Source organism: Myxocyprinus asiaticus, chromosome 21 (assembly GCF_019703515.2).
Source record: "Myxocyprinus asiaticus isolate MX2 ecotype Aquarium Trade chromosome 21, UBuf_Myxa_2, whole genome shotgun sequence".
Taxonomy (NCBI): Eukaryota; Metazoa; Chordata; class Actinopteri; order Cypriniformes; family Catostomidae; genus Myxocyprinus; species Myxocyprinus asiaticus.
This window is the reverse complement of record NC_059364.1, coordinates 21,748,171-21,767,555: the sequence shown is the minus strand read 5'-3', so window position 1 is coordinate 21,767,555 and position 19,385 is coordinate 21,748,171. Positions and strand designations below refer to the sequence as shown.

Below are 19,385 nucleotides of genomic sequence, written 5' to 3'. Positions count from 1 at the left end.
GCAAATGCTAACGGTCAGTTGCATCACTGTGCACACGGTAAATGAGCAGGAACAAGAGAGCGTGCTGGGATGCTTTTATTTCCACTGACATATTGTGCCTCGTGCACAGTCTGAATGGTTCCATAAAGAAAGTGTAATGATGGTCCAGGACGCTGGCCAAATAGCTGACATGCACTGCTTCCCTGGTCAGCTCTGTACCAGAGATTGATCCGTCTCATTACACCAGTCATTCAAATAATGGGCAGCTATGGGAGCTCTGGTAAAGCTGCAACTAATACACATGCCAAAGTCCACATAATAGTGTTTCACTCTCTCTCCCAGTATTAAGGGATCAAAAAGACGGTAAACACCTACATCTTTCTTTTCTTTTCTTTTCTTTTCATTTCATCTTTTCTTTAATAATATAATATAATATAATATAATTATTAGGTATTATATCTAAAATATCCTCTAAAATTGATGAATAATAAAACTGATTAAAAAAAATGCAATGATAAAAAATTAATATAACACAATCAAATTTGCTCTTATGTTCTAATATGCTTTAAAACAAATGAAAACTGAAGGAAGCTTAGATAAAGCCACATATACTGTATTAAAGGTTGCCACCGATCTACATTAGCAATAACGATATATGCTCAAAACGATTCGGAAACTGGCATTAAAGCTTGTCTTCCGAGATTGGAAAAGAACAATAGCTCCTTATTCTCATTCAGATGAATGCATGGCAAGGAGAGAGAGAGAGGCACGATAAATCGGCCACCCCTGCTCTTGTCTCACTGGGGGGGGGGGGGGTTGCAGGGAGCAAGACCCACACAATGTAGTTCCAGCCAATTGCATTCCACAGAAGTGACCATGGCTGGAGATAAACAATGCACAATAGATCACTCTGCTCAAAAGGTATAAAAGAAAGGCAGATGCCATCGGAATAAGGCAATAGCAGGGAGAAAAGAAATAATCCGCATTTCTCCTGCAATTCTGAAAAGCATAATTGTTAAAATCCTTTATTCAGAACTGCCGTTAACACTGTGCAGTGCATAGCAGTAACAATCTGCATGTGAAGGGAAGAAAGGAATCTCTCTCTTTCTCGCTCTCCCTATGTGGGGCTGCCAGGCTCACCCTCTTCAAACCACAGCCAGAGCCAAAATCGCTTTAAACTGGCCCCCACTGTCACAAAAAAAAAAAAAAAAAAAAGCAAAAAAAAAAAAAAAGCATTTAACACTCACCCATTGTGCGGAGACTGATCTCCCAACCATTCTAGCACCCCGTCAACACAAGCCCAGATATCCTTCCACAGAAATGTAAACAGCCCACTAAGATTTCTTTGTTTGTATTTTGAAGCTAGGTAGGTTTGCCTTTGCTGTGCTTGCTTTTACAGCTTAGAAGCAGGTGGATGACAAAACATCAATCTCTCCATGCTCAATGTGTAGCATGCACGCTAGACACTTTACACAAACAATATACAATCACACGCTCCAATACAGTGCTCACAGCTGTAATGATTTGCTTAAAGGCAGCTTTACTGCACAACTGAATATTTGATCATTTTTGGACAAAGAGCTCTTTGTGCATATTATAGCCAGTTAGGTTTAATGAGTGGAATTGTAAACACATTTCAAAGACATCTGCATCCATAGCACACACACACACACACACACACACACACACATATATATACATATATATACATATATATATATATATATATATATATATATATATATACACACACATACACACACACACACACACACACACTACCGGTCAAAAGTTTTGAAACACACATTCTTTATTATCATTTTTATTTTCTTTTTTCTTTTTTTTTTTTCACATTTTAGAATAATAGTAAATTCATCAAAACTATGGAATAACATAAATGGAACTATGGGAATTATGTTGTGACTAAAAATCCAAAATAAATCAAAACTGTGTTACCTTTTAGCATCTTCAAAGTAGTCATCCATTGCCTAGAATTTGCAGACATGTACTCTTGACATTTTCTCAAACAACGTCTTGAGGTATCACCCTGGGATGCTTTTTAAACAGTATTGAAGGAGTTCCCATCTATGCTGGGTACTTATTGGCTGCTTTTCTTTATTATTTGGTCCAAGTCATCAATTTCAAACAGTTTTTTATTTATTTATTTAATTAAATTTTAGTTTTATAATTCAATAAATTAATATGGCGGCACAATTATATTTTTGTCTACAAAACTAATTTAACATTTAAGCATACGCCTTTATATCAAAAGATTTTTAAGATCATGAGAAACATTTCAGTCAAGTGTTTCAAAACTTTTGACCGGTAGTGTGTGTGTGTGTGTGTGTGTGTGTGTGTGTGTGTGTGTGTGTTTATATATATATATATATATATATATATATATTATTTTAAAGCAAAAAATTTCACAGATTTTTTTTTTTTTAAAGAAACAGATAACTTAATAGTATACATACTGTTATACATACACATACACACACACAAGCAAATAAAAAGGGATATAAAAATAATAGCTGTTTAATGATATTTTTATTATTTGCTCAATCGTTTTAAGTGTTTTCAACACTGCCAAAATGGTGCAACAATAATAAAAATGCATTAAAAGACAGTCAGTTTTAGCCTTCCTGAAAGTTTGGAACTTTATTTCTTGTAGTTTTGGTTAAATACTTCCTCTTCAGTCAAAGCAAGAAAATTTAAACACCCTTTAATAGTTCTAAAGCTCAGAAATGAGATGGTAGCCTTATTTTGAAAGATATAAATTGATTTCGTACGTTTGGACTGTTACTATTCAATTCAACAGCGTTTTGATTCGATGAGTCCAATTAAAAATGTTAACGTTTTCACAGGCCTTATATGTGCAAACGAAATCGATAGCAATTGAGTTCAAATAAAGTTCGGTGATTCAAACTTGTGTGACGTAAGCGACACTCGATTCTTTCGCGGGAAGTTACTTTCGCTTAGCTTGTTGACAGCAGCGATCAATTATTTTCTGACCATAAAGCTTTTGTTTGAGCATTATATGACTTATATGACTATCGAAACATTTAATCGAATAATCCCCCCCCCCCCCCCAATTAGCTAGCTATCAAGGTTGGTTCTAGCTGCTTTTGTTTTCATCTTTACAAACAGCTCTGCACAGTTTGATTTTTGGACATATTATTGTTCATCATGACGAACTGTTTGCTGATGAAAGAGAGCCCTATGATAATTGCGCTTAATAAGGAGAAGACAGTCTACGACGGGTTCGTCACAGTGTTGGTAAGGAAAGTTTATATCTCATTAGACACAGTCATGTTAACTTTGTAAGTTTAAGTTGTCAGTGTGTGTAATATGTCTTTTCCAAATATCCCACTTCTCATCATTAAAAGTATCATTCTTATTGACAGGAAAAAGACTTAAGGATAAGAATAGCTTTACCCCCTGATTATCAGATGAAACAGGCAAAGTATGTTTGTGATATCATTTATTTTATTATTATCAACTTTGACCTTGTGATTTCCAGTATGGTCTAATGTGTTTTAAATGTGTACTCATATTCTTTTGCTTTTCTTTGGTTGTTTTGCAGATTGCACTGTTGTTGGCAAATGAAACGGTTACTTCATGGTTATCAACATATTGTGAAACAGGTACAGTTATTTACTGGGAAATAGTTTGCAGCTATTTCTCATCATACTAGAAATATATATTAATCAATATGTAATGTTTGTAGAGTAGAAAAAGGGAATCATATGTCTCAAGGGTATAAAGATTAGATTTATGTTTTACCCTGCCTGTTGTACCCTGACTAGTTCATTATTTTCATATGAATTTAAAATTATTAATAATTAACTCTGATTGTCACCATCATCAGTCATATGAACAGGTAGGCTACTGTACATGTTTTAATATTCAGTAACGGTTTAATCAGTAGTTGTATTTATTTTATTTTAACAGAGATTACAGCATTCAACTAATTTGATGTGTTTTATCTTGGAACTCAGGACTGTATTGGTAAATATTGCTAAAGTATTTAATTTTATGTATTTTTTTGCCTATGGTTGAATATTAACATTCATGATGTTATGTTTAAATGTTGTACATCATGTAATTATTAGCGTCAAATTACATAATAAGAACATAAGTCTTAAATACAGTGCGTCTCATTATAAGCATGTCTTTTATCAGGAAATGGCGATGAAGAACCGACCAGGATGTCAGTCCTTTTCACCACCTCACTATTACTCCCAGCTGATAACAGAGATGGAAATCTTAGGATGGGATAAGTATGATGTTTCTAGTTGTGTCCGTCTTGATTCTCTTGTTTCGTGTTGTATAGCGTTCACTTAAATTCCATGCACATAATTTGCATTTTAACAGTGCAAAGTGTAGGACATGAATGGCATGTATGTCTGTCATCAACATGCTACGGTTTCACGAAAACATTCAGTGTGTCTGTCTTTTCTTGACTTGTAATAGAGGGGGCTAATGTGGTGTCTGTCAGCCTTGTATCAAGCTGTGATTTCAGTGTTGTTCTCATTTTCCACTTTCTATTAATGTCCAAAGATATAATTATGATATTAGCAAATGCAAATTGGTCTAATTGGAGACCCACTCAAGTTTAATGGGGAAATGTAGAAGTTCGGCTGGAAATAAGGTGCATGTTTCAGACCTGAATTGCGGTCAGAAGTATTATACACCAGCGCTATCTGTAAATGCACTTGAGATTAATTAAGATCCTTAATTTGTGTCTGTGTTAATAGCCTCAAGTCTGGCATAGCTGTGGACCCTGATTGGTTTAGGAAGGGGGAAGTGCCGCAGAACCTGGTCATTTTAATGAGTTTTAGTTGCCTCGAAGAAGCCACATTTACTGTTAATTACTGTATAGATGGGGTCAGGTCCGTTTCCTCCTCTTATCCTCAGAATAGTTCAAAAGAGTCAGATATTTAGGAAATTACAAAACATCAGTGTCTGGCTTAGTAGTGGTGGGGAAGTGTGCTATTTAGAGTATAAGAGAAAACCATTAGGTCATAAGAAAATTAAAGTAGAATATTTTGACTTTGATCCCATTTTGCTCCTATTTTACTGTGAGATATTGCATTTGGTCTGACATCGTCATCTGAAATTGTTCAGAGTTTTTTAGACAATTGGTACATGGGAGCTGTGGTGAGAGGTTGTCACACCTTGCACATGTATGAGAGAGAAGCGTGGGGCCTCTTGCTGTGGTCTTTTAACACCCCGCCAAGATAATGACACCTGAGCAGCTTTCCTATTGGCTAGTCGTCTCGCCATCTCACTGTAGCTAGCAGTTATATTTTAAAACCCATGATCCCTGGTGGCACCTATGAGAATGGAATAACTGTACTATTTTCAAGAGCTGGGTTTTTGCATATCTGGAAAGCTGTGATGAGAAGTCTTCACAGAAGCAGCCTGGCAGTAATACAGCTTCCCCCCTTCCTCTTTCAACAAACATATTTTGTACAGATTTGTACTTTCATCTATGGCCTGTTTGTATGCACACATGCCAAATGTTCCTCCACCATTTATGAGGCGAGCTGATTTTCTAGTTGCAAATGTAATGCTCTCATCAATCCTCCCAGCAAGACATCCACCGTCAAGCTGTTTCAATCAACTGAGGTGAATGCCAGCCAGGCCTGATACTGTTGCAGGAGATCCCAGTTGAACGCAGAGTGACTGAATGGGATTCCAGCTCCAGAAAAGAGATGATTGATTAATTGATTGGTGTGATTTTGTACCAAAAGCTCATGTAATTTAATGTGATGCACAAGATTCATCTCATTGATTTATTGGTTATGAGAGAAAAAGATTAGCAAAGATTTTTATAGAATTTTCATTTTTGGGTGAACTATCCATTTAAATGAATCCACTTATTTGACATATTTACTTTAAAAACTGCACTATCCACTGGATGTTATAGATTGTGTTGTAGATTTTGGAACATCAGGTGGAATGACCACTTCTATTAATTGGCCAAGTGGGCACAGTTGTCGTCGATGGTGGCAATCTCAACATCACTAAATATTAGCCAATTAATCGGCCTGGCTTATATCTCGGTCTGTCTCTACTCCAATCTCTCCCCAAGAATTTCCCTCTACCTTCTAATGAAGAGGCCAAAATAAAAGTGAGGACTTGTGCACACAGAAGTATAAGTTGCAAACACTCAGAGCAAAGTGTGCGTGCACTGTCTCACCGCGCTATGCTGTATTACACGACTCGTAAATAAGCTGTTGAAATACAAGTGTGTAATGCGAAGTGCTGAAACATTAGCACACATAAATCTGTTGTGGTTTAGCCTAGTCAATTTAAGACTTTCAGTTTGGAGGGAAAAAGCTTTGTGTATGTCTGAGGTGCATCTTTAAAGGCATAAAGGCCTAAAGACATGAATTGTAATTTTCCAATATATGCAGGAAATAATGACATTCACATTAAAATAAATACTCCAGTCATATCAGTAACCTTATAAAAGCTGTTTTATTCTACATGGAGATGGTCCGCACATGGGGGCTGCCAAATACTACTCGCTTAATCTCAGTAACTGTCCTGTTATTTGACACTTTCACTCATTGTTTAAAGTAATCATGGCTGCCTGTGAATACTAAATTCCTACAATGGCATCTGAAACTTAAAACTTTATTTTAAATTCACATTTGCCCGTCTTTATTTTATTTTAACTCTCATCATGATGGCACCACGGATGGCCGCCTAGGTGTGGAGCACTTCTATTGTTTTGTTATTTTTGTTTGTTTGTCCTGTGTTTAGTAATCTTTTTTCAGTCAGTTTTACCAGAGACGAACTGCTGAACATTCGACAGCATACACCAGTCAATCTTTTCCCGGATTTTGAATATTCAGACGTTTTGTTTGACATTTTAGTCGGAGGTGCGGCTGTGTTGTTTAAATGCGCTATGAGACACAGGCGAGGGAGACGAGCAGGCGCGCTGGTCAAACTCCGTTGGTGGGGCTTTCGAACAATGCTGCTGAGCTTTCATCTAGCGAATCTCCGCTCTCTCCCTAACAAAACTGACGAACTACATCTCCTCACCCGCACAAGGACTTTTCAACCTCTGCTGCCTTGTGCTTCACAGAAACCTGGCTGAGTGAAGCCACTCCGGACAGCGCGTTACATCTGCCGGGCTTCCAGCTGTTCAGAGCGGATCGCATCACAGAGTTAACGGGGAAAACGAGAGGCGGTGGAACATGCTTTTACATCAGTGAAAGTTGGTGTACAGATGTAACAACATTAAAGAAGATGTGCTGTCCTAATTTGGAAGCGCTCTTTATTAACTGTAAGCCTTTCTATTCGCCGCGGGAGTTTTCCTCTTTATTTTGGTGAGTGTGTATATCGCGCCAAACGCGTGTTTGAATGCTGTGCTACAACAGCTGGCTGATCAAATCGCAGACACAGAACAACAATACCCGGACTCAGTTATTATTATTCTTGGGGATTTATTACAAAGCAAACCTCACATGTGAACTGCCCAAATACAAACAGCACATTACATGCCCAACCAGAGACAGAAATATACTGGATCATTGCTACACAACAATAAAGGATGCATATCGCTCTGTTCCTAGAGCAGCTTTGGGACTATCTGATCACTGTCTGGTTCATCTTCTTCCAACCTACAGACAGAAATTAAAATCTGCTAAACCTGTATTAAGGACTGTAAAGAGATTGACCAACGAAGCAGAGCTGGAACTACAAGCCTGCTTAGACTGCACTGATTGGAGTGTTTTTGAGACTGCAGACACCAATCTGGATGAGCTCACAGATACTGTTACATCATATATCAGTTTCTGTGAGGATATGTGCACTCCTACTAGGACTTATTTAACAATGACAAACCATGGTTTACAGCGGAACTCAGGCAGCTTCGTCAGGCCAAAGAGGATGCTTACAGAGTTGGGGATAAAGTCTTGTACAATCAGGCCAGGAACACACTGAATAAGGGAATCGGAGTGGCTAAGAGAAGATACTCTGAGAAGCTGAAAAACAAGTTTTCAGCTAACGACCCTGCATCAGTGTGGAGTGGCATGAAACTTACGAATTACAAGACTCCTGCCCCCAACCCTGTGGTGGACCAACAACTGGCTGATGACCTGAATGTGTTCTATTGTAGATTTGAAAGGCCCAATCTCACACCCCACACCCACTCTGACCTTCACTTCACACAAACACCAACACCTCCTGCAACCCCCCTCCTCCCCCCTCCTGCTACTCAACCTGCACTTAAGATCTGTGAAGATGATGTGAGCCATGTCTTTCGACAACAAAAGATAAGGAAAGCACAGTGCATGTCTTAGATCCTGTGCTAACCAGCTGGCCCCCATCTTCACACAGATCTTCAATAGATCACTGGAGCAGTGTGAAGTCCCATGATGCTTCAAACGTTCCACTATCATTCCCATCCCAAAGAAACCAAAAATCACAGGACTTAATGGCTACAGACCTGTCGCTCTGACGTCTGTGGTCATGAAATCATTTGAGAGACTGGTGGTGGCCCACCTGAAGAACATCACTGGACCCTTTCTAGATCCCCTTCAATTTGCTTATCGAGCAAACAGGTCTGTGGATGATGCAGTCAACATGGGATTGCATCATATCCTGCAACATCTGGACAGACCAGGGACATATGCAAGGATCCTTTTTGTGGACTTCAGTTCGGCTTTCAACACCACCATCCCAGCTATACTCCAGAATTACACCAACTCTCTGTTCCCATGTCTATCTGTCAGTGGATTACCAGCTTTCTGACGGACAGGCAGCAGCTTGTGAGATGGGAAATTCACATCTAGCACCTGTACAATCAGCACTGGTGCCCCCCAGGGATGTGTGCTCTCCCCACTACTCTTCTCCCTCTACACCAATGACTGCATCGCCAAGGACCCCTCTGACAAGCTCCTGAAGTTTGGAGATGACACCACTGTCATCGGCCTCATCCGAGATGATGATGAGTCTGCATACAGAAGGGAGGTTAAACAGCTGGCTGTCTGGTGCAGTCAAAACAACTTTGAGCTGAACACGCTCAAAAAGGTGGAGATGATTGTGGACTTTAGGAGGAACACCCCAACACTGACCCCCCTCACCATTCTAAACAGCACTGTGGCAGCAGTGGAGTCATTCAGGTTCCTGGGCACTACCATCTAACAAGACCTGAAGTGTGAGACCCACATTGACTCCACTGTGAAACAGGCCCAGCAGAGGTTGTACTTCCTTCGCCAGCTGAGGAAATTCAACCTGCCACAGGCGCTGCTGATACAGTTCTACTCAGCAGTCATTGAGTCTGTCCTCTGCACTTCAATAACTGTCTGGTTTGGTTCAGCTACGAAATCAGACATCAGAAGACTACAAAGGACAGTTCGGACTGCTGAGAGGATTATTGGTTGCCCCCTGCCCCCCCTTCAAGAACTATACACTTCCAGAGTGAGGAAAAAGACTGGAAAAATCGCTCTGGACACCACTCACCCTGCCCACTACCTTTTTGAACTGTTGTCTTCTGGCCGACGCTTCAGAGCTCTGAGCACCAGAACCGTCAGGCACAGGAACAGTTTTTTTGAAGGTAGCATAAAAGTAATCCATAAGACTCCAGTGGTTAAATCCATATTTTCAGATTTGATAGGTGTGGGTGAGAAACAGATCAATATTTAAGTCTTTTTTGTTGGTACCATAAATCTCCTGTTTCACTTTCACATTCTTCTTTTGTTTTTTGGCAGTTCACAGTCTTGGAGCATATTGCCACGTACTGGTCAGGGCTGGTAAAAGGTGGAGATTTATAGATAAAAAAAATAGGACTTAAAGTTGAAGTCAGAAGTTTACATACACTTAGGTTGAAGTCATTAAAACATCCTGGTTACTTGCGTAACCTCCGTTCCCTGATGGAGGGAACGAGATGTTGTGTCAATGTAGTGACACTAGGGGTCACTCTTGGGAGCCCGAGACACCTCTGGTCTTTGGCCTTTTATCAATGAAAATTGGCGAGTGGTATTTGCATACCACTCCCCCGGACGTACGGGTATAAAAGGAGCTGGTATGCAACCACTCATTCAGGTTTTATGCTGAGGAGCCGAGACAAGGTCCCGGCCATTTCAGCGGATAGTTCAGTGTTGTGGCAGGAGGGACACAACGTCTCATTCCCTCCATCAGGGAACGGAGGTTACGCAAGTAACCAGGACGTTCCCTATCTGTCACTCACTCGACGTTGTGTCGATGTAGTGACACTAGGAGTCCCTATACAAAACACCACAACTGGCTGAACTGTGTTACGTGAACTGGCGGTGTATGACGGGCAGACCACTATGTGCCTTGTAGCCAGCGCACCAGGCCAACACGTAACCTCCCCCAACAGTGTCATGAGTGTTGAACGGCCCTTTGGGACAAGTCGACTACCCAAGAGATAGAGATGGGCTAGCCCAGTCGTGGCCACTTATCCCCCTTTTTTTTCACTCCCTAAAATTATCTGACTGGGCCAACCAGGTCTAGTTGGGGGGGTGTCCCTCCCAAGGGGAGGACACTGCGGAGACCACATCTCGCCCAGAGAGAGGGGGGGTATTTAAGCGGAAAAACGTCACATGGTCTTGCCGAGCTATATCAGAAGTATGCCATGTGGAGAAGTCCCATGATAGGACGGGTGATATACGTCGCATGGGGTTACCTACGGTGAAACCGCCACATGCGAAGCACCTACCCCAGTACAGGGCTTTAGTTAGCACGTGTACTGGGCCAGCAGCGAGTCTCTTCGAAAACTCAACTGCCACAGGGCTCGGAGGAAGTCAACCAGGGAACACAGTTTGTGAAGACTACTGGGAGTTAACGAAAGTGAAAGGCGCTATGTGCAAGCGATACACTGACCGTCTGTCTCGGACTTACCTGCTTATGCGTGCCACTACACGAGACGAAACCAGTTTCACTCGGAGGTTGTAGAACCTCGCAAAGGTGTTGGGTGTTTCCCAGCCCGCTGCTCTGCAAATGTCTGTTAGAGAGACGTCCCTGGCCAAGGCCCAGGAGGCTGCTACACCCCTGGTAGAATGGGCTCGTAGCCCTACCGGGGGCAGCACATCCTGTGCATGATATGCCATAATTATGGCGTCAATGAGCCAGTGGGCGATCCTCTGCTTGGAGACAGCGCTTCCTTTCCGCTGTTCACCAAAGCAGACAAAGAGCTGCTCAGAGACTCTAAAGCTCTGCTTGCAGGTTCACCACCTGGTCCCTAAAAGGGGTTGTGGGAACCTTGGGCACATAGCCCAGTCGGGGTCTCAGGATCACGTGAGAGTAGCCCGGACCAAACCGTCCAGGCACGTTTCACTGACAGAATGCTTGCAGGTCTCCTACCCTCTTGATGGAAGTGAGCGCAGTCAGGAGGGCAGTCTTCAAGGAGCGTGCCTTAAGCTCAGCAGACTGCAAAGGCTCAAAGGGGTCTCTCTGTAGACCCTGAAGAACTACAGAGAGGTCCCATGTGGGAACGAGGCGTGGTCTGGTGGGATTCAGCCTCCTGGGGCCTCTCAGGAACCTGATGATCAGGTCATGCTTCCCTAAGGACCGTCCACTGTGTCGTGGTGTGCCGCTATAGCGGCTACATACACCTTCAAAGTGGAGGGGGACAGCCGCCCCTCCAGCCTCTCCTGCAGGAAGGAAAGCACCGATCCGACTGTGCATCTCTGGGGGTCTTTGCGTCGGGAAGAACACCACTTAGCGAACAGACGCCACTTCAAAGCATACAGGCGCCTCGTACAGGGAGCCCTAGCCTGAGTGATCATGTCTACCATCGAGGGTGGTAGGCCACTTAGGTCTTCTGCGTCCTGTCCAAGGGCCAGATGTGGAGATTCCAGAGGTCTGGTTGCAGGTGCCAGATGGTGCCCTGTCCCTGAGAAAGAAAGTCCTTCCTCAGGGGAATTCGCCAGAGGTGGGCTGTTGCGAGGAGCGTGAGGTCCGAGAACCACATCTGGGTGGGCCAGTAGGGCAGTACTAGGATGACCTACTCCTCCTCCCTGACCTTGCACAGGGTCTGTGCAAGTTGGCTCAATGGTGGAAATGCTTATTTGCGTAGTCCAGGGGGCCAGCTGTGTGCCAGCACGTCTATACCGAGGGGTGCCTCGGTTAGGGTATACCAAAGCGGGCAGTGGGAGGATTCCCGGGAAGCAAACAGGTCTACCTGTGCTCGACCGAATTGACTCCAGATCAGCTGGACCACCTGGGGGTGGAGTCTCCACTCTCCCCTGAGCGTAACCTGTTGTGACAGCGCATCCGCTGCGGTGTTGAAGTCGCCCGTGGTGTGAGTGGCTTGTAGCGACTTGAGGCGCTGCTGTCTCCAGAGGAGCAGATGGCGGGCGAGTTGTGACATGCAACGGGAGCGTAGACCACCTTAATGGTTGATGTACACTACCGTTGCCGTGTTTTATGTCCAGACCAACACATGCTTGCCCTGGATCAGTGGCCGGAACCTCCGCAGGGCAAGCAGTACTGCCAACAACTCGAGGCAGTTGATGTGCCAACGCAGCCGTGGGCCAGTCCAGGAGCCGCATACAGCGCCCCAGCCCGTCTTGGAGGTGTCTGTCATAACCACGACGCACCTGGAGACCTGTTCTAGGGGAACCCCTGCCCATTGAAATGCTAGGTCGTTCCAAGGGTTGAAGAGGCGGCAACAGATTGGCGTGATGACCACGTGATGTGTCCCGTGGCGCCATGCCCATCTCGGGACTCGAGTCTGAAGCCAGTGCTGAAGCAGTCTCATATGCATCAACCCCAGCAGTGTGGCAACCGTAGAGGATGCCATATGCCCCAGGAGCCTCTGAAAAAGTTTCGGTTGAACCGCTGTCTTCTGTCTGAACGCCTTCAACAGTTCAGCACCGACTGTGCGCGCTCGTTCGTGAGGTGCGCCGTCATCGAGACTGAGTCCAACTCCAAGCCGAGAAAAGAGATGCTCTGAACCGGGGAGAGCTTGCTCTTTTCCCAGTTGACCCGAAGCCCTATACGGCTGAGGTGCCTGAGCACCAGGTCCCTGTGTGCGCACAGTAACTCTCAATAGTGAGCTAGGATCAGACAGTCGTCGAGGTAGCAGAGTATGCGGACGCCCACTTCCCTTAGCAGGGCAAGGGCTGCCTCTGCAACTTTCGTAAAGACGCGAGGGTACAAGGACAGGCTGAAGGGGAGGACCTTGTACTGGTATGCCCGCCCCTCGAAAGCAAACCGCAGGAACGGTCTGTGTCGAGGTTAAACAGAGACGTGGAAGTACACGTCCTTCAGGTCTACCGCCGTGAACCAATCTTGATGCCGGAGGCTCGCTAAAATGCGTTTTTGCGTCAGCAACTTGAACGGGAGTCTGTGCAAGGCCCGGTTCAGAACTCGCAGGTCCAAGATTGGCTGCAACCCACCACCTTTCTTCGGTACAATGAAGGGCTGTAAAACCCTTTCTTCATCTCGGCTGGAGGGAAAGGCTCTATCGCGCCCTTGCGCAGAAGTGTCAGCATCTCCGCACGCAAGGTAGCGGCGCTCTCGCCCTTCACCGAGGTGAAGCAGATGCTGCTGAACTTGGGCGGGGGCCTGGTGAACTGAATCGCGTAGCTGAGTTGGACAGTCCCGGTTAGCCATCACGACGTGTTGGAAAGCGCAAGTCACGCGTCCAAACTCCGGGCGAGGGGGACCAAGGGGATAATCACATTGGACATACCGGCGGGTGGGGCCTCGCGTCGGGGCGGAGCCTGAGGCGCCACATCGCGGGGGCTCGAGCCCCGTGGCTGTGCTGAGTCCAGGGACATCGAAGCACTTACCTGGCTCCTGAAACCCACCATAACATTGGTCGAGGAGGAACATCGTCCCCGCAGTCCGTCGGAGCCAACCCGGTGTTGGCGTGTTTGTGCCACAGCTGGGCTTGCAGGGGCGGGGGGTCCGCCGCTGGAGCGCAAAACCTACGAAAATGGGATGGTGGATGGCGGTCATGATGACGGCCGTGCACACCTGACTTGTGACCCAGAGAACAAGGAAACCACTCTTTTGTTGAAACCACTCTTTTGTACCGCAGCTGCTTGGGCATGTGGCGAAAAATGAAACAAAAGGTTCTCCTCCTGTCCCTCCACCGGGGGATGGAGTGGTCTGTCTACCAGCTCCGTAGAAGCGGATCTCCTCGTCCCTGGGTCGCCCGTCTCAGGGGCGCTTCGAAGTCTTCCTAGGGTTCTTGGCGTCCGGCCGTGAGACGGGTGGCGTCTGCTTCCTGCGGTGTGCTCCACGCCGGTGCCGGGCCACGGGGGCGGGCAGTGGCGGACCCGGTGTTGTTGCTGTAGGAGGACTTGAGCCGCGCCGGGGCAGGATGTGTTGAATGGCCTTCGTTTGTTGCTTCACCGCCGAGAACTGCTGGGCAAAGTCCTCGACAATGTCACCGAATAGGCCAACCGGGGAGATGGGGGCGTCAAGGAACCATGCCTTGTCGGCCTCTCTCATCTCGACCAGGTTGAGTCAAAGGTGGCGCTCCTGGACCACCAGGGTGGACATCGCCTGCCCGAGAGACCGCGCCGTGACCTTCGTCACCCGGAGTGTGAGGTCGGTCGCCGAGCGCAGTTCCTGCATCAATCCTGGGTCAGAACTACCCTCGTGCAGCTCTTTTAATGCCTTAGCTTGATTAACTTGCTGGAGAGCCATGGCGTGCAGGGCGGAGGCGGCTTGTCCAGCGGCACCGTAGGCATTAGCCATCAGGGACGACGTAAACCTACAGGCCCTGGATGGGAGCTTCGGGCGCCCTCGCCAGGTGGCGGCGCTCTGTGGGCACAAGTGCATCGCGAGCACCTTATCCACCTGGGGGATCACCGAATAGCCCTTGGTCGCCCCACCATCAAGGGTAGTGAGAGCGGGGGAGCTGAAAGATCGGGATCGGGCAGTAAAAGGTGCCCCCAATGATCTTGTCAGTTCCTCATGCACTTCCGGGAAGAAAGGGGGCGGGGCGCGGCCGTGAGCGGCGCTCTGGGCCCAGTAACCAATCATCAAGCCGCGTGGGTTCAGGGGAGAGTGGAGGGTTCCGCTCTAGCCCGACACTCGCGGCTTCCCGGGAAAGCATGTCCGTAATCTCTGCGTCGGCTTGAGACTGGGTGACCACACCCGAAGGAGGGTGCCCAGCCAAGGCGTCCTCATCAGAGTGGACGAGCCCGCTCTCCGATGCTGCGCTCAATAACTCATCGTCTTCCCAGGCTCCGAATAAGAGGTCGAACTCGCCGTGAGATGAGCCGGCGGTCTCATCCGAGAGCCCGACCGGGGCAAGCGAGCATGCTGGGGAATGGGAGGTCCGTGGGGGTTTACCCGGCAGAGGTGCTCTCAAATCGCCCCCAGTGCTAACGGCACAGCCTCACACCCACAGGTAGAAGGACCGTGGCGGGGAGCTGCTGGGGTGGCTTATTTTCTTATGAATGCAAGCCGCGACTGCAACGTTGCCATGGTCATGTTCTCGCAATGAGGACAAGACCCATCCACGTACAATGTTTCTGTGTGGGCAGCGCCCAGACACGTAAGACAGCAATCGTGGCCATCAGAAGCGGAGAGATAACGACCGCAACCAGGAATAACACACAAACGGAAAGGCATCTTTAAAAAGACGTTCCTTGTGTGCCGTTCTTTTAGAATGAAAATATACTCTTTTTAGAATATACTCTTTTTGTTATTCTGCCGAAGCACCCAGGGGCATTCTCTGCATTCCACGGGTGCAGAGGGGGAGAAGCCACTGAAATGCACCGTAAAATCCAGCAGATGAGGTGAATGAACTCCCGGATGAATTCAGCTTCAGTGAATAGAACCGCTCGGCTCCGAAGAGAAAATCTGAATGAGTGGTTGCCTACCAGCTCCTTTTATACCCGTATGTCCGGGGGAGTGGCATGCAAATTCCACTCGCCAATTCCTATTGGCCTTTTTTCAAAGATCAGAGGTGTTTAGGGCTCCCAAGAGTGACCCCTAGTGTCACTACATCGACACAAAATCAAAAATCAAAAATCAAAATCAAAATTTCACTTTTACTTTTGTTTAATTGCAAATAATGTCTTGCCATCCAACATTTAATATCCTCAAAACAGTCACAGAGCACCTCAAAAGACAACCACTGTCAGTTGGGTGAACAACAGCATGTTTAAATCTGGCAGGTAAAACTCCATTTACTAGAGAGCCGTTAATAATAGCTGTTACAGCTGGGCTCACGGTTTCAAACACTTCCTTAACAAGACGAGCTGGAATAACGTCTGTCTCACAGCTGGAACATTTAGCCTTAGAAACAAGATCAGCTAGATGGGCAGAGGTGACTGGTTGAAAACAAGTTAACAAACCAGTTGGTGAATATATCATTGGGGGATCAAATTTTGATGGCTTATTAGAAGCCATCAAAATTGTATTCAGTTTTCTCTGATAACAATTTTTTTCTTCTGCAGTGTAGCTCCTAAAGTAAACGTATGTTGTTTTAAATTAGTTTTAGATATTTTTTTGGTAAACAAGCCAAAAAAGACTAATCAAAAATGTATTTCGTTCCAGTGTATAAAGGGCTAAGACTACACTCTCACCTTTATGTTCACTTCAATCCATCTTTAACTCACAAAAAACAAACTTTCTCTTCTTAATAGAGCTGCGTATCGCCGATTTTCTTCATGATAAGATACACACAGTGAACATGACACATATATTATGATTCACTACATCGTGAGCCATCACATTATAATCTAGCTGCAGCAAATGCACACGAGTGACGAGTGTCCCCGTCATCAGTGTGCATCAGCCGGGAGAAGAATTAATCTCTTCCCCAGTCACTTCACGCAACTCATAGATGTGGCGCTGACCGCACAGAGACATGCCAGTTTCAGAGTTTATTTTCATAACCCGCTTCCTTATTATTTGAACTTTAATAAAGGATGCTTTAAAGATATAATGCTGGGGTTTTTCATTGCAAAATGGAATGCAGCACAATAATCGTTTTATCTTGTTTATCTTGTTTTCATAATCGTTGGAAGCCAAAATCGTAATTGAAAATACAATTCGAGCCCTAGTGTATGTACACTAATGAGTTCAACTGTAAGTATTGGTCTGTTGATCCCACACCTATCACATCACTTCAGAAGACATGGATTTAACCACTGGAGTATTATGGATTTCTTTTATTCTGCCTTTATGTAATTTTTAAAGATTCAAAGATCTGGTCAACATTTACTTGCATTGTGTGGACCTACAGAGCTGAGATATTCTTCAAAAAATCTTTGTTTGTGTTCTGCTGAAGAAAGAAAGTCATAAACTTCTGGGATGGCATGAGGGTGAGTAAATGATGAGAGAATTTTCATTTTTGGATGAACAACCCCTTTTAAGTACTCAGAAGTGACTGCAATTATCAGTCATGAAAACAGAATAAAATAATTTAAATGGAATGGAACACGGGTCATAAGATGCATTTTGAAAATTTGTTTAAAAAAAAAAGTGTTTTTAACTTGACAAACCATCTTAAATGTGTGATGCACATGGCACAAATTGACAGGATTTGTCAAACGGCCAAAGAAGACCATCTGATGCATTTTTTTTTTTCCATAAAATAAACCATATAAAAAAGCACATCTAGAACTCACTCCATCGCCCACCATCCCACCCCAACTATTCTGTCAAATACTTGAGCTGTCAAAATGACCATCTCTATAATGGAATTATTTGTTTTAACTAAAATGATTTCTGTACTGGTAACTGATGACCTGTCTGATGCGTGTTGTGTATGTGTGTGTGGCCTGTATGTGTGGTGCTATTGATCTGTTTGGCAGGCTGCTCTTCGTTGATGCTGAGTTCAGCACACTGAAGCTGAAAGCAGAGGACTCTGCTGGTCGTCAACACGCAATTAAAATCAAGCTCAAGTCCAAGGTGAAGCCAAGGGTCAAGCCCTTTTTTTATTTTCTTATATATACATACACATACATACATATATACACACACACACACACACACACACACACACCCAAACACTACCAGTCAAAAGTTTTGAAACACTTGACTGAAATGTTTCTCATTATCTTCAAAATCATTTGATCTGAAGGCGTATGCTTAAATGTTTGAAATTAGTTTTGTAGACAAAAATATAATTGTGCCATCATATTAATTTATTTCTTTATAAAACAAAAATGTAATAAAAAAAAAAAATGGATGACTGGTTTTGAAATGGATGACTTGGACCAAATAATAAAGAAAAGCAGCCAATAAGTGCCCAACATAGATGGGAACTCCTTCAATACTGTTTAAAAAGCATCCCGGGGTGATACCTCAAGAAGTTGAGAAAATGTCAAGAGTACATGTCTGCAAATTCTAGGCAAAGGGTGACTACTTTGAAGATGCTAAAATATAACACAGTTTTGATTTATTTTGGATTTTGTTTAGTCACAACATAATTCCCATAGTTCCATTTATTTTATTCCATAATTGCGATGACTTTACTATTATTCTAAAATGTGAAGAAAAAAAATTATAATAAAGAATAAGTGTTTCAAAACTTTTGACCGGTAGTGTGTGTGTGTGTGTGTGTGTGTGCATATATATATATATATATATATATATATATATATATATATATATATATACACACACACAGTGCATCCGGAAAGTATTCACAGCGCTTCACTTTTTCCACATTTTGTTATGTTACAGCCTTATTCCAAAATTGATTAAATTCATTATTTTCCTCAAAATTCTACAAACAATACCCCATAATGACAACGTGAAAGAAGTTTGTTTGAAATCTTTGCAAATTTATTAAAAATAAAAAACGAAAAAAATCACATGTACATAAGTATTCACAGCCTTTGCCATGACACTCAAAATTGAGCTCAGGTGCATCCTGTTTCCACTGATCATCCTTGAGATGTTTCTACAACTTGATTGGAGTCCACCTGTGGTAAATTCAGTTGATTGGACATGATTTGGAAAGGCAAACACCTGTTTATATAAGGTCCCACAGTCAACAGTGCAGGTCAGAGCACAAACCAAGCCATGAAGTCCAAGGAATTATCTGTAGACCTCCGAGACAGGATTGTATCGAGGCACAGATCTGGGAAAGGGTACAGAAAAAGTTCTGCAGCATTGAAGGTCCCAATGAGCACAGTGGCCTCCATCATCCATAAATGGAAGAAGTTTGGAACCACCAGGACTCTTCCTAGAGCTGGCCACCTGGCCAAACTGAGCGATCAGGGAAGAAGGGCCTTAGTCAGGGAGGTGACCAAGAACCCGATGGTCACTCTGACAGAGCTCCAGCATTTCTCTGTGGAGAGAGGAGAACCTTCCAGAAGAACAACCATCTCTGCAGTACTCCACCAATCAGGCCTGTATGGTAGAGTGGCCAGACGGAAGCCACTCCTCAGTAAAAGGCACATGACAGTCTGCCTGGAGTTTGCCAAAAGGCACCTGAAGGACTC

General features: G+C 44.4%; 1 protein-coding gene across 5 annotated transcripts in view; it reads left to right on the top strand.

Annotated features, from left to right (window-relative positions):
- The first annotated feature begins 2,945 nt into the window (after nucleotides 1-2,945).
- The window catches only part of fancl (FA complementation group L), a 51,207-nt gene continuing 34,767 nt past the window's right edge, over nucleotides 2,946-19,385 (top strand). For 3 of the 5 annotated variants that reach the window (XM_051647661.1, XM_051647662.1, XM_051647659.1), the window contains exons 1-6: nucleotides 2,946-3,255; nucleotides 3,384-3,442; nucleotides 3,563-3,623; nucleotides 3,931-3,987; nucleotides 4,162-4,259; nucleotides 17,748-17,844. In XM_051647661.1, coding sequence (XP_051503621.1) covers nucleotides 3,166-3,255; nucleotides 3,384-3,442; nucleotides 3,563-3,623; nucleotides 3,931-3,987; nucleotides 4,162-4,259; nucleotides 17,748-17,844 — 462 coding nt within the window. In that variant the 5' untranslated portion in view covers nucleotides 2,946-3,165. The remainder of the gene's footprint in view (nucleotides 3,256-3,383; nucleotides 3,443-3,562; nucleotides 3,624-3,930; nucleotides 3,988-4,161; nucleotides 4,260-17,747; nucleotides 17,845-19,385) is intronic. The other 2 variants (XM_051647660.1, XM_051647663.1) reach the window with 2 other exon arrangements.